The following is a 12680-nucleotide window of genomic DNA, read 5'->3' as shown; positions in this document are numbered from 1 at the left end:
AAGCAGTGTGGCTTCCCCTTTTATAGAGAGCTTTTAGCCTATAGACCCACAAAATAGTTGGTGCCAACAACCCCGGGACTCTGACCTGCGGAATCGGATCCATCTCTCTTGCGTTCTTTTGGTTTTTTCTTTAAAATCAAATATGTTTGATCTTTCAGAAAAGAAAAAATGTTTTTATAATTGTTAACTATATTAAGAGGGAACCACGTGATCTGCTTTCACAAGTCTTGCATTTGAATTCAGCTCAACTCACATGGAGCTTTCACTAAAACTTAACATTTTATACAACGCCCTCGCATATTAGATATATTCGTTATTCAGGAAAATAAAAAAGCTGCGAGTTTGCTTGAGAGCCGTTGATCAAATTTAAGGAAATGGATTGCTTTAAGACATTTAACATGACTTTAAACCAAGTTCAATCAATGCTTAAATAGCCTACTACCATTTAGGGTCGTGTTTGCATTCGCCTATTAATTTGTTGTTCACCATTTAAAATCGTCCTCTTTTAAAAACGCATTGCCTAACAAACGCAATTTTTTTTTTTTTTTTTTACTTTTTCAAATAGTAATTTTTTAAAAACTCCTCCAAACAATATATTTTTCTTCAATTTCATTTGATTTAAAATCGCATTTTCAAACGCACTCTTAGTCCAACTACCAAGCTTAGAACCCTAGTACTCTAATTAATGACATGTCAAGTGCAAAATTCTGAAACTAAGCAATATAACAAACTCCATGTAATGATCTTCCTTAATTTAGTTTTGGAAGTGATAGACTAAAACACTAACTAAAAGTGTTTAGCTTCCTTCTGTACTTTACTAATTAAAAGTGTTTCTTCAAACTTGGTTGGTTAACAGGGCCGTGAGCACGGAGCTCGTGGCAAAAGTCTTTATCGGTTAAGCTACTGCTACCCTTTGATTGGTTAAGGGTCATCCACTAGTCACCATCCTCTCCTACCCCTTCTGTCCCCACCCCCACCAGCAACCTGAAAAACAGAGCGTGGTGGGGATGGGTTGGCCTGAATATTGACGGAGGGTGGGACCACCATACCTACCCTCCAATCTCCATCCATCTCCTCGCCTACTCGTGGCACGATGGCAAAAATGAACACACGCACTAATGACTTTAAGCATTACAAAAAGATGGGCATTTATATGTGACATAGGATTAACATACATACATGTGGATGCATCAAGAAAAGAGATATAAGAGTAATGTTGACCACCCGATTACTCATCGTGCCTCTGAAAATGTTCTAGGATGGAAGCACCAAACGAATTATTCAGATAGTGTCAAGTTACCCATGTCCAAAATTTCTAATTGCAACACCAAGATTCAAAAGAAATACCCTTTCACCAGGGGCATCTCAGAACATACAAAAGACATGAGTAATCTCAGAACATACAAAAGACATGAGTAATATCACACCGGCTGATATAATGTGTTTTAAGGAGGTTGCACTTTTGTTTCTTTAAGTGATTGACAATGAAAACCGTAAGCCACTTACCACAAATTATATCAGCTGGTGTGACATGAGTACGCAGAATAGCAAACTGATTATATCAGCCGGTGTAACAATCAGTTCCCTATTCAAAAGACATTGAAGATTAACAAAAGAAGAAGAGATCTGTCGTACTCTACCAACTTCTGAGAACCTAAATCCAGGGGCATTTCAAGTTCACAGGGGCACAGAACACAACCCAGCTTGGCTTTGAAACCATATCTTACAACGCGGTTATTTATTGCCCAAGTGTGTATAGCATCAGCCCTTTTGGGACTCCAGCACCACAGGCAAAGCAAACCCCTCATATCCATCCAAGAGGGGACCTTACCAGTTTCACCCTACAAAAATATCTTGAACATCAATGGAATCAGTTTACAAACTCCTTATTGGGGGGAAAAAAAATGGTACAACATTTTTGGTGAATTCCATGCAAGGAACGACGAATGCTTATTTTATGAGAGCGCACAACCATGGCTCATTCATTGGTATTGCATTCTTGCGAGTCATGCGCAAGGCAGATGGATCCTTGTTTTATGAGAGACAATAGAGCCGATGCTCTTAGTAGTGATTGATACCTGAAATTCAACAAACAAGTTTATCTGAGTTTTAACCTCATTACATATTCGTTTTAAAGCCATTGACAAAGCCCGAAAAGAGAATATGGACATACAGTGAAACATGTTACAATTGCTTATGACCATCTGTGCGATCTTTGCTTCACCAAAGTCCTTCAACCATGGAAATAAAATCAAATAAGGGAAATCAACAAACATTTTAAAAGAAAACTAATCACCTGTCATTCTGTACAAACTTAAAACAATAATAAATTTGCAAACAAAAACATAAAAATTGTGGAGCTCTCTGAATATAAAAGAAAGGTAAAGCAACAGGTATGGCAATATGTGCCAGTGCCACCAAGACTGGATAAAACATGGTAATGTTACGAAAGGTTAAAAAAGAAGGGGAAAAAATAAAATAAAGAAGATCCACCCCCTTTTTCTCCTCCTCGGTAAACGCACAAGAAAAAAAAGGTAAACTAAACACGAAAAAAAATAAAAAGGGAAAAAGAGAAAAACTATGATACAAAACTTCCGATCAGACCTCCAGCTACATTAAAACTCACAGAAAACCTCTTAAATTCAACAGTAATAACCTCCTCATCACCTGAAACATACTTCACTGTTTATCCAATGCATAATGTTACCATTACCGCAATGAACAAAACCTACTTGAGCACCTTCACCCTCGATCAAGACACAAACCGCAATCAAGCTTCACCACTTCCCCAAAATCCACACCAAAAGTTAGCAAATCATTCCCCTCTAATATTACTTTTCTGTTACTCAAATATCACAACTTAGTTTCTTATTTTATTCCTCAACTTTGCTAAGATATAACCGCAAAGAGTTGGCAAAAATGATTGTAAGATACAGATAAGATTACCTAACAAGGGATCAAAAACAAAACTTGTACTTACCCCACACTAAAAATCACAACATTACAAATTCCCAATCTTCTTTTGTCATGTCAAGAAATTCGACAGCACCATCTTCAAACATGATCTGCAAAAACATACCTCTATTCACATAAGTTTCTTATGCTCATCAAATCGATAGAAACCAACATAGAGCAATCTATTTTTATTTTATTTTATTTTATTTTTATCAATCAACATAAAGCAATCTCTTACCGAGTGTTTTTTGGAAAAGTTATCAAAACGTTTGATAATCCCAAAGGTCCTGGAACATATAACGCATGGAAATGAAAATATTTAGTAGAGTAAGCTATAATAAAACATAAAATGTCAGTATGTCACAACTCAAACCTATCCAAAAAAAAAGAGAAAAGAAAAGAAAGAAAACATGTGACAACTCAACATTTGAAGTCAAAATTCTAGTGAATGGCACTTTACGAACATAAAAAGTAAATAAGAAATAAAAGAGTAACAGGGAATATTAATCCAGTAAGATTAGTTCAGCTAAATCAAACAAATTAAGAAAATTACATCACTACAAAATGTTTGAATAAAATATCAAAACATTTTACTGGGAAAAACAAATTATGTGCTTCCAGGATTCATTTCTTAAATAACTAAACAGTTCTTTTTAAAAAGATTATGAAGTAACATTTCAAACCGTTGATCATTTGGAAAGTAATTAATGCGACGAAAAATTCAGACATAAGAAAGCATCACACAATCTGCTTGATATATAATGTAAATGAGTTCTTGAAAGCAGCCCATAGGGCAACAAACAAATCCTTTTACTACAACTAGGTTGGTCCAATCAAGCATGTGTAGGCAGCCTACATTGCCACAAATTAATGTATCCTTTATTTCTTCTTTGTATTGGCTGCAAGATGAGGGAGGTGGGGTGTGGGCCACCCCCTGAAAGGGAGGGGGGAAAGCGGCTCTTATGGGAAGCAAAAGAAGGACATACCGGGTACACCCGTAAAAGTAATTTGTTCAAAAGTGACCCCTTCCCCCGGGGAAAAAAAAAAAACACAAAACACAAAACAAAACAAATGACAAAAGAAATACGGCAATAGCAATTGTCCTAAGATTGTTTCTCAACATTGTACTTGAAATAACACTCGCTAAATGCAAAAGGATTCTGAAAGTACCTCTCATTCATGGGGCGGGTTATCCTAATAACTTCACCAATGCAATTACGGGAGAAAGCTTTTGGTTCATTACGAACATGTGAACTCCCTGAATGACAGTTTAATATATGAGAAAAAGAGGATGAGCTTCAAATAAACAAATAAAAGAAATCATAACTTTATAACATTTGATCTACTAGAAGAAAAAGCATTTAACATAAGAAAAAATAAAAAACTTCCTTACCTACACGTAAACCTCCGTTCTGATAAACCTTCCAGACAAATATCCAATAATTAGTCCGTGTTTTGCAGAACTTCAAATTTAAGCACGTTATACACACAAAAATGACATAAGCAGTCATTGATGCAAGCTAGAAATCTTATAAAACCAAAATGTAGTCTATTGTAAACAAATTAATATTTGCAAATCACACATTTGTGGGAATTCAAATGGTCATTTTTATACAAGTCAGCACCTGCTTAAGTTCACTGTCTAAATGATCAAGGAAGCCCAAGGATGGGCAAAGTGGTTAACGTAGGAAAACAATAGGGAAAGGAAACACTAAAGAGAAAAAGAAAGCTTCCGATAGGCAATTAAGTCTTTTTTTTCTCCAATATGCTAATTAAACTTTACAAGGAGAAAAGGCAAAAATAATATAATCCATAATTTAGCACATGGGATGGGACCATCTATTCCTCCAAGGTTGGCATTGGCATGGGTTGCTCAGGCTAATATTACCACAATGACTCTTGCCATGGCACAACTAGGAGAAAATGTCTGTAGGGTGTAGCCGTAGTGGGAGTAAACTAGGTTGCATGTAGAGACGGAAATAACAGAAATTCTCAGATTAAGTTTGAGGGTGATACAGCCTTTAGGGATACACTAAATCTATCCATAATCAACAATCAAGACAACATTATTTGTAAAATGGCATTGGAGTTTCTACGTCATCTTTGACATTATCAAACACCCATCTATACATACATCTCTTCCAGACAGAATTGCTTTCAATTTGGGAGATGACACAGCCACCTGATATGCTACTAGTTTCAATGCGGCATCTGAAGACATCTTAGGCTTGGCAGGTCTGACCCCCAGCTTCTGCCTGCAATCAATAGCACCGCAATGGCAATCTTGATCTGCACCAAACTGAACAAACCTGCTAAATTTGTTAGACTGGACTACCGAGAATACCAAGTTTCATCAAGTTATGCAACCTATTGCAAGTGAAGAGATGCAACTAAAGAGTTATGCAATGGCTCATACTGATAATCATAAGTCAGATGCTCCCCCTTTTTTATGTTGCGAGTTGCAAATATGCCAATCCTTGTTTCCCCATCAATTATCCTTGAAAAGGAAAAAACCAAGGCATATAAGATTAAATCAAAACTATTAACCACAAAAACAGCATTAAGGATCAGTGGAGAACCATTTTTGCATCTCAGTATTTGGACAACAACTATGGTTTATATATCTTGACTTGTTTCCCTTGTATGTCGCATCAATTACCATATCTCGATTAATTTCACACAAGTAAAAGTTTGTCTCTCCACGGTGTTTCATATTCCAAAGCCTTTCCTCACATGTTTTGTCATCAATAACTGCATAAAAAGAAGAAGCATTAATTAAATGGCTTCTAAAGAATACAACACACTAGACATAGGTGGTACATATAAATATATGTTGGCTGAACAGGTCACCTTCTCCCACATATTCTATTACAAACTCTCCTTGTTTGATATCTTCATCCGCCACGATTCCAGAACCACATTTCTCAGTCTGCAAGCAACAGTTCAATTTAAATTGGTATTTTATTGTGCACATCCATGCAGCAACAAAAAGTTTTGAGTGATCAAGTTACAATACATGATAATGTTATAAGACAAAAAATTCAGATCAATTGAAACAAACATGAATACTTAGAAAGAAGATTAAGTAGCCTGTGTGAGGGAGAAAGTGAGAGCGAGCTTTGTCAACTACCAAATATGCTAACTTGGGGCTACTAATTATGATAATGGATAGCCATAACAAAAACTCCAGATTAACAGGAAAGAGTTGATGACAAATCCATTGCTTTCAAATGGTTCCATTCGCGCCCTCCCCCACCCCTGGGGCCACTCACTCAAACCAATATATATATATATATATATATATATATATATATATATATATATATATAGCTGCCTTTCAACGAATGAGTTCACAACGGCAAAATGTATCAGTCAAATCTGGTGACATGGCAGGTAAGTATCTCAAATATTTTGCGAAGATCTGGTAATTATCTCAATCTGGATAGAATTTTGGTCTTTAATGCTTGGTTGTTTGGAGTTACAGTTCTGTAGCTTTTATAGCTCGATTTGTCCCTGAGAGCATCTCCCATCCTCCTTTTTTGGTGATAATTTTCCTTTTCTCAATGTATCATAATAGGGAGCAAGAAAAATTTGCTGCACAGAATGCAAGTCATTTAAAAAATCTTAAAGAGAATACGCAACTTGTACCTTCACCAGTTTCATCTTCTTCACAGGTTGGTGCTGGAATGGTTTGTTGAGGCATGAACACCCGCATTTACAGCCAGAGGAGCAGCTAGATAGAAGCATCCTATATGAAGAAACTGTCAAATTATGCAACGGAAATCCTTCTTGTTAATGAAGAATCTTACAGTTAGATGAAACAAAATTGAAATAAGGGGCAGGCAATCACGTGCATCATAAGTGGACTCAACACATGCAATGTTCTGTAAACAGGATCACAAATTGGAATACTGCCCATATGCACAAGTTACCAGGTGGGTGTATACAAAAATTATAAATATTTTTTTTGATAAGTATACAAAAATTATAAATATAAGAATGCAAGAAGAGAAGTTAGAACATCGTCGATGTTTGCACCGATTTTTTTTTTTTTTCAATAAATGTTTTATTATTTATCCTTAAAAAGGGGAAAAAAACAAGTAGTTGATATTTGAAATTGTAACAAAAGTTCCCAAGTACAAAAATGATACAAAGGAACTCATTAGATGATCAAAGTGATAGACAACTATATATCATTCAATTACAACTGTCAACAGCCCTATTTTAAGACATTTAAGTCATAACAACTACGGTTCACCAAGACGTTCCTTACCCGCAATGGCAATCTCTACCACAAACACTAGAAGATCCAGGTGAAGGGCTACAGGAACAGAATATTCCATCATCCTCAAGGCGTCTTTTAATCTTTTTCGTGAGATATATATCTTAAGTTTGTCAGTGTCAACAAAAGGAAACCATAAAAGAGAGACAGAGAGACAGAGACAGAGACAGAGACAGAGAGAACCTAACAGTTTGGAACATATGAAACTATAAATCAAAAACTGATGTGTGTCAGCTGGGTGACACCAAAAAGAATTGAAGTTAAGGTACTCTAACTAGTGAGACATAAAACAACAAATAACGTTAAAAAAAAAGAAGAGAAGAAGACTTGATAGAAAATAAAAGTGACCAAAATTATGCCAATGTTAAACATGCTAGAATCCTAACCAAGTTGGTGCAAACTTGTTATGTAAACCCTTCATAAATTTCACAAAGTAACTTACTACTATAATATGTGTACATAGACAAAATTTTGAAAAGGATACTGCGCTTTATAAATGTGTAGGGCGTAGGCTTCCATTTGTTAAACCAATCTGGAAGTTCGAAATCAACAGGATTTTCAATCTGCTTCATCAACTTGTTGAATACAATCCCAACGTGATTGTGCTCAGGATTCTGATTAAACAGAAAACAACAAGAATCCTTAATTACAATGATTCAATCAGCATTACAGACTGCAAAGTAGCCCTAAAAAACACACTTGAATGGACAAAACACACAAACACTATAGTACCCTATCCCAAACTCAACTCCAAATTTTTAGTGCCTAGAAATTATTTAGACCATACTGATGCGAAATCAAAGATCAAAATGTTAAATATATATGTGTGTGTGGTGAAGAAGCAAAATATTTCAAGAAAGAGAACGAAAATCATGTAAATCAAATTCTTACTACCAAGCAAGAAAGGAAACGAAACTCTCAACTCAAGCATGTAAACTTTAATCAACCTTCTTTGTAGCAGGCATGGCATCAAGTAGCAGCGAAATAAAGGCCCTACATAATCAAATAGTGAAATCAATATCTCAAAGTGGGATAGAGGCCAAGATAATTGCATGAGAAAATGAAGAAAATCAACAAGTTTCTATACTCGGACAGGTTTTACTCCACTCAGTGAAACAATTAGGTGTTATTTTAAGACCTAATTTCATGGAATTGAAGCCGAAAAACCGAAATACGAGCGAAATCAGCCACAGAGAGAGAGGAGAGAGGAGAGAGGAGAGAGAGAAAGAGAGAGAGGAAGAAGAAGAAGAAGCATGGACATGAAGAAAAGAAGTGTGAGTGTTGAATGCTCACCCGAGAGAATGAAAACCGCTAACCGCGACCAGTGGCACAGCAGTCTCCTGTAGCGGCCATTGCGCTGATGAAAACCTAGGCGCGCCCGTTTCCTTTTAACCCCCCACTTCTCTCTCTTTCTATGTATCTACTTTCTCGCGTGTACTAAAACCCAACTTCCAAATATGGAAGCGTTTCACCGTCACTCATAAGCGCTTGTAAAGTAAATAGGATAAGGTTTGACCGAAATTACCTGTCACAGTTCCTAGTATTTCAGGCAGATAATCTGAGAGTTTATATGATCAGTTCAAAATTTACCAGATCTTATAACTGATACGAGTTTTCTCACATTATTTACTTAAATTATTAATAATTTGAATAAGTAATTTTTTTTATAGGTAATTTGGATAAGTAATTACTGTAAATCCTAATTCAAGTAAAAGCATTCGAATCTCTATAAATTTTAGATTCAAATTGCTAACGATGCGAGCATTAAATATGAAAGAGTTTTTATAGAGTCAACCTGTCTATGTAGGTGTTGGGTTGTTGGAGACAGATCAGGATCTTCTACAAAGTGATTGTGATAGACTTCTTATGGGACCCATCTAACCGAATAAGTAGTTGAACAGCTTAATTTTTATTTGTTTAAGTAAATCCCATAAGTGATATCTCACAGCCACCTGTCCGAATTCTCTCAAATTCGGGCTAAGCCACATAGAGGCTCTTTCACATTCGTTGTTCAAATTGTTAGCAATTCAGATAATAAAATTGCTGGAGATCACTATGCGGTAAAAATTGTCATTTTCTAAAATAATTTATTATAATGGTAAATTTCACCTATTAGGCAATCAAACATAAAAACTTTTTGGTATGTTTGGATGAAAAATAAATAAAAAAACAAACAAACTCTACATGCTATAGTTTCGAGATTTTTAGTGAAAACAGATATATAATACAACCCTGTTTTAAACTCGATGGTAACCCGAATTCACCCTGAATTTCAAGTGTGAAAACCCAAATTCCAAGACACTTTTCCAAGTCCAACGCAAGTTAGATGCCCGGCTTTTGTTTCGTCCAACACGTCAAACGCGTGAAACAATGTCTTGAATGTCAAACACGTGGCAGTTGATTTATAGTTTAGTTTATTTTATTTTATTTTATTTTTTCAAAGATAAGACTTTTCAAATAAGAGTGCTTTCCAACTAGAGAGCACTCGGTTGGGCTAATAAATTAAAATAAATCCGTATTTTTATCGGATGGTAGATTATTTATTTGTAATTTATTCATATTTATTTATATTAAACAATTTATTTTAATCATTATTCCACACTAATTTTCATAACTTCAATCATTCTACACAATTTTTCATACCTCCAATAATTTCTTATCATGGTTTTTCGTGAAAAAAATGCTCTCATATAACTATCACCAAAAAATAATTTTAAATATAATTTAAACTTTATCAACATCCAAACATCTTTATTTTTTTTTTTTTTTTGGCATCGGAATTCGAGCACTAATTAATAGTTGAATTCAAATTTCAAATATCAAACATACAAATGTACCATTTAATACTTATGAGCATTTTTATAATACAATTTACTTTTTAGATGTCAAAATTAAAACCTACAAATAGCTAAATTCTCTAAAATAAAATAAAATAAAATAAATTGATATTTATGAACATCTTTATAATCTGATTAAAATTTTAGCATCACAATTAAAGCCTACAAATAGTTAATTTCTCTCCAAAATTAAAGGAAAAAAAGATAATATTTAGTCCTTAAAATTTTTCATTTGATTTAGATTTAGTCCTTAAGTTTTTAATTAAAAAAATAAGATCTTTAGATTTTGCCCAAGTTTCAAATTGATCCCTCTATTAATCTAGTGTCGAAGTTAACGATTTTTTATTTGCCACTTGTGTTTTATTTGACAGTCTATGGTTTATTTTAGCACCCAATACAATGTCAATGTCCATGTCAGCATTAAATTTAATGGTTTTTCTATCTAATGTTACAAATATAAAAGATTAAAATGACAAAGAATATGGTTTTTGTTTCTAGAGTTAGGTCTTCTTCTCATTTTATTTTATTTTATTTTTCTTTTTCTATGGATGACTTGGCACTTAATGATGTTGCATTGATATTAGATGCTGATGTGTCAATTGAGACACACATGAAATATGACAAATTATTAATCTTAAGGAAAAATTACAGTTTAACCCTCAAATTGTCAATCATTTTGCAAGTAGTCTCACGAACTACCAACGCTTGGATTATGGCCTCACAAACTACCAAAACGTTTTAAAAAATGCCAATTTTATCGAAATATGCATAAAATACCCATGCCACGTGCACGTGTAAATTTTTTTTAAAAAAAAAGATAAAAGTTAAATTTAAAAATAAATAAAAGAAACTAAAAAACAAAAAAATTAAATAAAAAAAAAAGAAGAAAAAACTAAAATTTTATTTTTTTAATAATAATAATAATAAAAAGAATTGGGTGTTGGGGGGTGGTTATCAGTGGCAACCACTCCCTTTGGGGAGGGGGTGTCATGAGATGGCTTGCGGGTCATCCCTTAAACACCAATTTATGTTTTTTTTTTTTAAAAAAAAAATTGAAGTAGTTTTTTTTTTAAAAAAGAAATTAATTTAATTTTTATTTTTTAATTCAAAAATGACACGTGATTGGAATATTATAAGCATATTATGACAAAATGGGCATTCTTAAAACGTTTTGGTAGTTTAGGAGGCCAGAGTCCAAGCATTGACAGTTTATGGGGTTACTTACAAAATGATTAGCAGTTTGAGGGGCTAAATTGTAATTTTTTCTAATCTTAAAGAAAAAAGTGACATATTAGCCTATTTAAAATTTGTGTAAAATTTAAGGATAATATTCTTGAAATTAGAAACCCAATGACTAAATTCAAATAAGATAAAAGTTTAAGGATTAAGTATGATTTTTCCCAAAAATAAAAGTCGAGAGAATGATATAAGATTGATAATTTATATTTCATAATAAAGGTCTATATATATATATATATATATATATATATATATATATATATATATATATATTTTGTTAAGCGACTTTGAAGATGAAGAGGATAGATCGACAAGGGATCATGCCAATTATAACACGTGGCAATTGTAAAATCAGTTTGTATGTGGATTTCCCTCCCGCCCGAAGGGGAGAGCTCTTGGATTTGAACAGCTGTAGAGGAAAAAGGGGTGAAATGAAAGAAGGAGCGTCTATAAAACTGGGCTTGAGGAACATCTGGATAATTAAAGGTGAGTAGATGTGGCGCAATCTTAACGGTTGTGGGGTGAGCTGGCGTGCATCCAGGAGTCTGAAGAATATTGAAGAACGAAGGGGTGCGTTTTGTGTATTAACAGCTGCGTTTTGCTAGGTTAGAAACTGGCATTTTAACTGAATAATATTGGGCCCACGAGGTCAAGCCTTTTAGTTGGGCTTTTTATGTTTTTTTGTATTGCTAATTAGCTGGGTCAGAATTGTAAAACTGAATACAAATGGGCTGGTCTCTATAAATAAGCCATCTGTGAAATTGCAAGTCAATGAAGAAGAAACTTTGCTGGACACGCTTGTTAGCTTGAAGCTTGGGCTAACCTCCAAATAGCCTTTTCACTTGTTTTGCTAAATTTATCGTTTAGATTCGATTGTTTTGACTAAAAATATTTTCTAATATATATATATTTTAAATGTTTGATAGGATCGAAAATCTTGATTTACTCGTCAAAGGAAAGCTTTCTTTAATTTCCATTTTTTTAAAAAAAATTGTAAACTATTTTTCGAGTTTGAACTCCTCATTTTTAAATAATCTGAATTTGCTAGACTATTGATCACCTATAATGTAACCACTATAAGTGCTACATGACATAATTACTTTAAAATCATAAATGTACGCTAAATAAAAAAAAATTAAAATGTAAATTATATTTGTAATTTATTGTAATTGTAGGATGTGGCATGTATAGTAGATATATACATGGCATGTCAAACGAGCGTCACATGACATTAATTGATTGGTCTAAGATAACATACAGTTAATTAATTAGATAGCATGTTGATGGAGAGGCCTATTTGAAAAGCTTGAGAACCTAATTTTTGAAATTTAAAGCTTAAGAACTAAGTTAAAATTATAAAAACCTAG

The 12680-nt window shown here is 33.8% G+C and overlaps 1 protein-coding gene across 9 annotated transcripts; it reads right to left on the bottom strand.

The window, feature by feature from the left end:
* Positions 1-1606: 1606 nt before the first annotated feature.
* On the bottom strand, positions 1607-8687 carry LOC133876097 (histone-lysine N-methyltransferase ASHH3-like). 9 transcript variants are annotated; one of them, XM_062314383.1, is made up of 15 exons: positions 8531-8687; positions 8185-8230; positions 7722-7851; positions 7229-7340; positions 6598-6703; positions 5806-5884; positions 5535-5706; positions 5372-5452; positions 5090-5264; positions 4349-4418; positions 4126-4213; positions 3194-3242; positions 2981-3065; positions 2174-2231; positions 1607-2078 (listed from the first exon to the last, which is right to left on the bottom strand). In XM_062314383.1, exons 2-13 carry the CDS (start codon positions 8200-8202, stop codon positions 2994-2996), a joined length of 1152 nt encoding a protein of 383 aa, XP_062170367.1. In that variant the 5' UTR covers positions 8203-8230; positions 8531-8687; the 3' UTR covers positions 1607-2078; positions 2174-2231; positions 2981-2993. The 9 variants fall into 9 exon arrangements, with proteins under 9 accessions (XP_062170367.1, XP_062170400.1, XP_062170373.1 ...); XM_062314416.1 differs by having other exon boundaries at positions 4349-4376; positions 5138-5264; XM_062314389.1 differs by having other exon boundaries at positions 4349-4376; positions 8531-8686.
* Positions 8688-12680: the final 3993 nt, after the last annotated feature.

This window comes from Alnus glutinosa, chromosome 1 (assembly GCF_958979055.1).
Source record: "Alnus glutinosa chromosome 1, dhAlnGlut1.1, whole genome shotgun sequence".
NCBI classification, from domain to species: domain Eukaryota; kingdom Viridiplantae; phylum Streptophyta; class Magnoliopsida; order Fagales; family Betulaceae; genus Alnus; species Alnus glutinosa.
The sequence above is the reverse complement of the archived record's forward strand: the minus strand, read 5'-3'. Positions and strand labels throughout refer to the sequence as shown.

Excerpts from the sequence above, each read along its gene's own strand:
- LOC133876097 (XM_062314383.1), bottom strand. Across the intron at positions 5,265-5,371 it reads CATCTGACTTATGATTATCA|GTTTGTTCAGTTTGGTGCAG; the intron begins GTATGAGCCATT and ends CAAATTTAGCAG. Across the intron at positions 4,419-5,089 it reads CAATTCTGTCTGGAAGAGAT|TTCTGCAAAACACGGACTAA; the intron begins GTATGTATAGAT and ends TTAAATTTGAAG.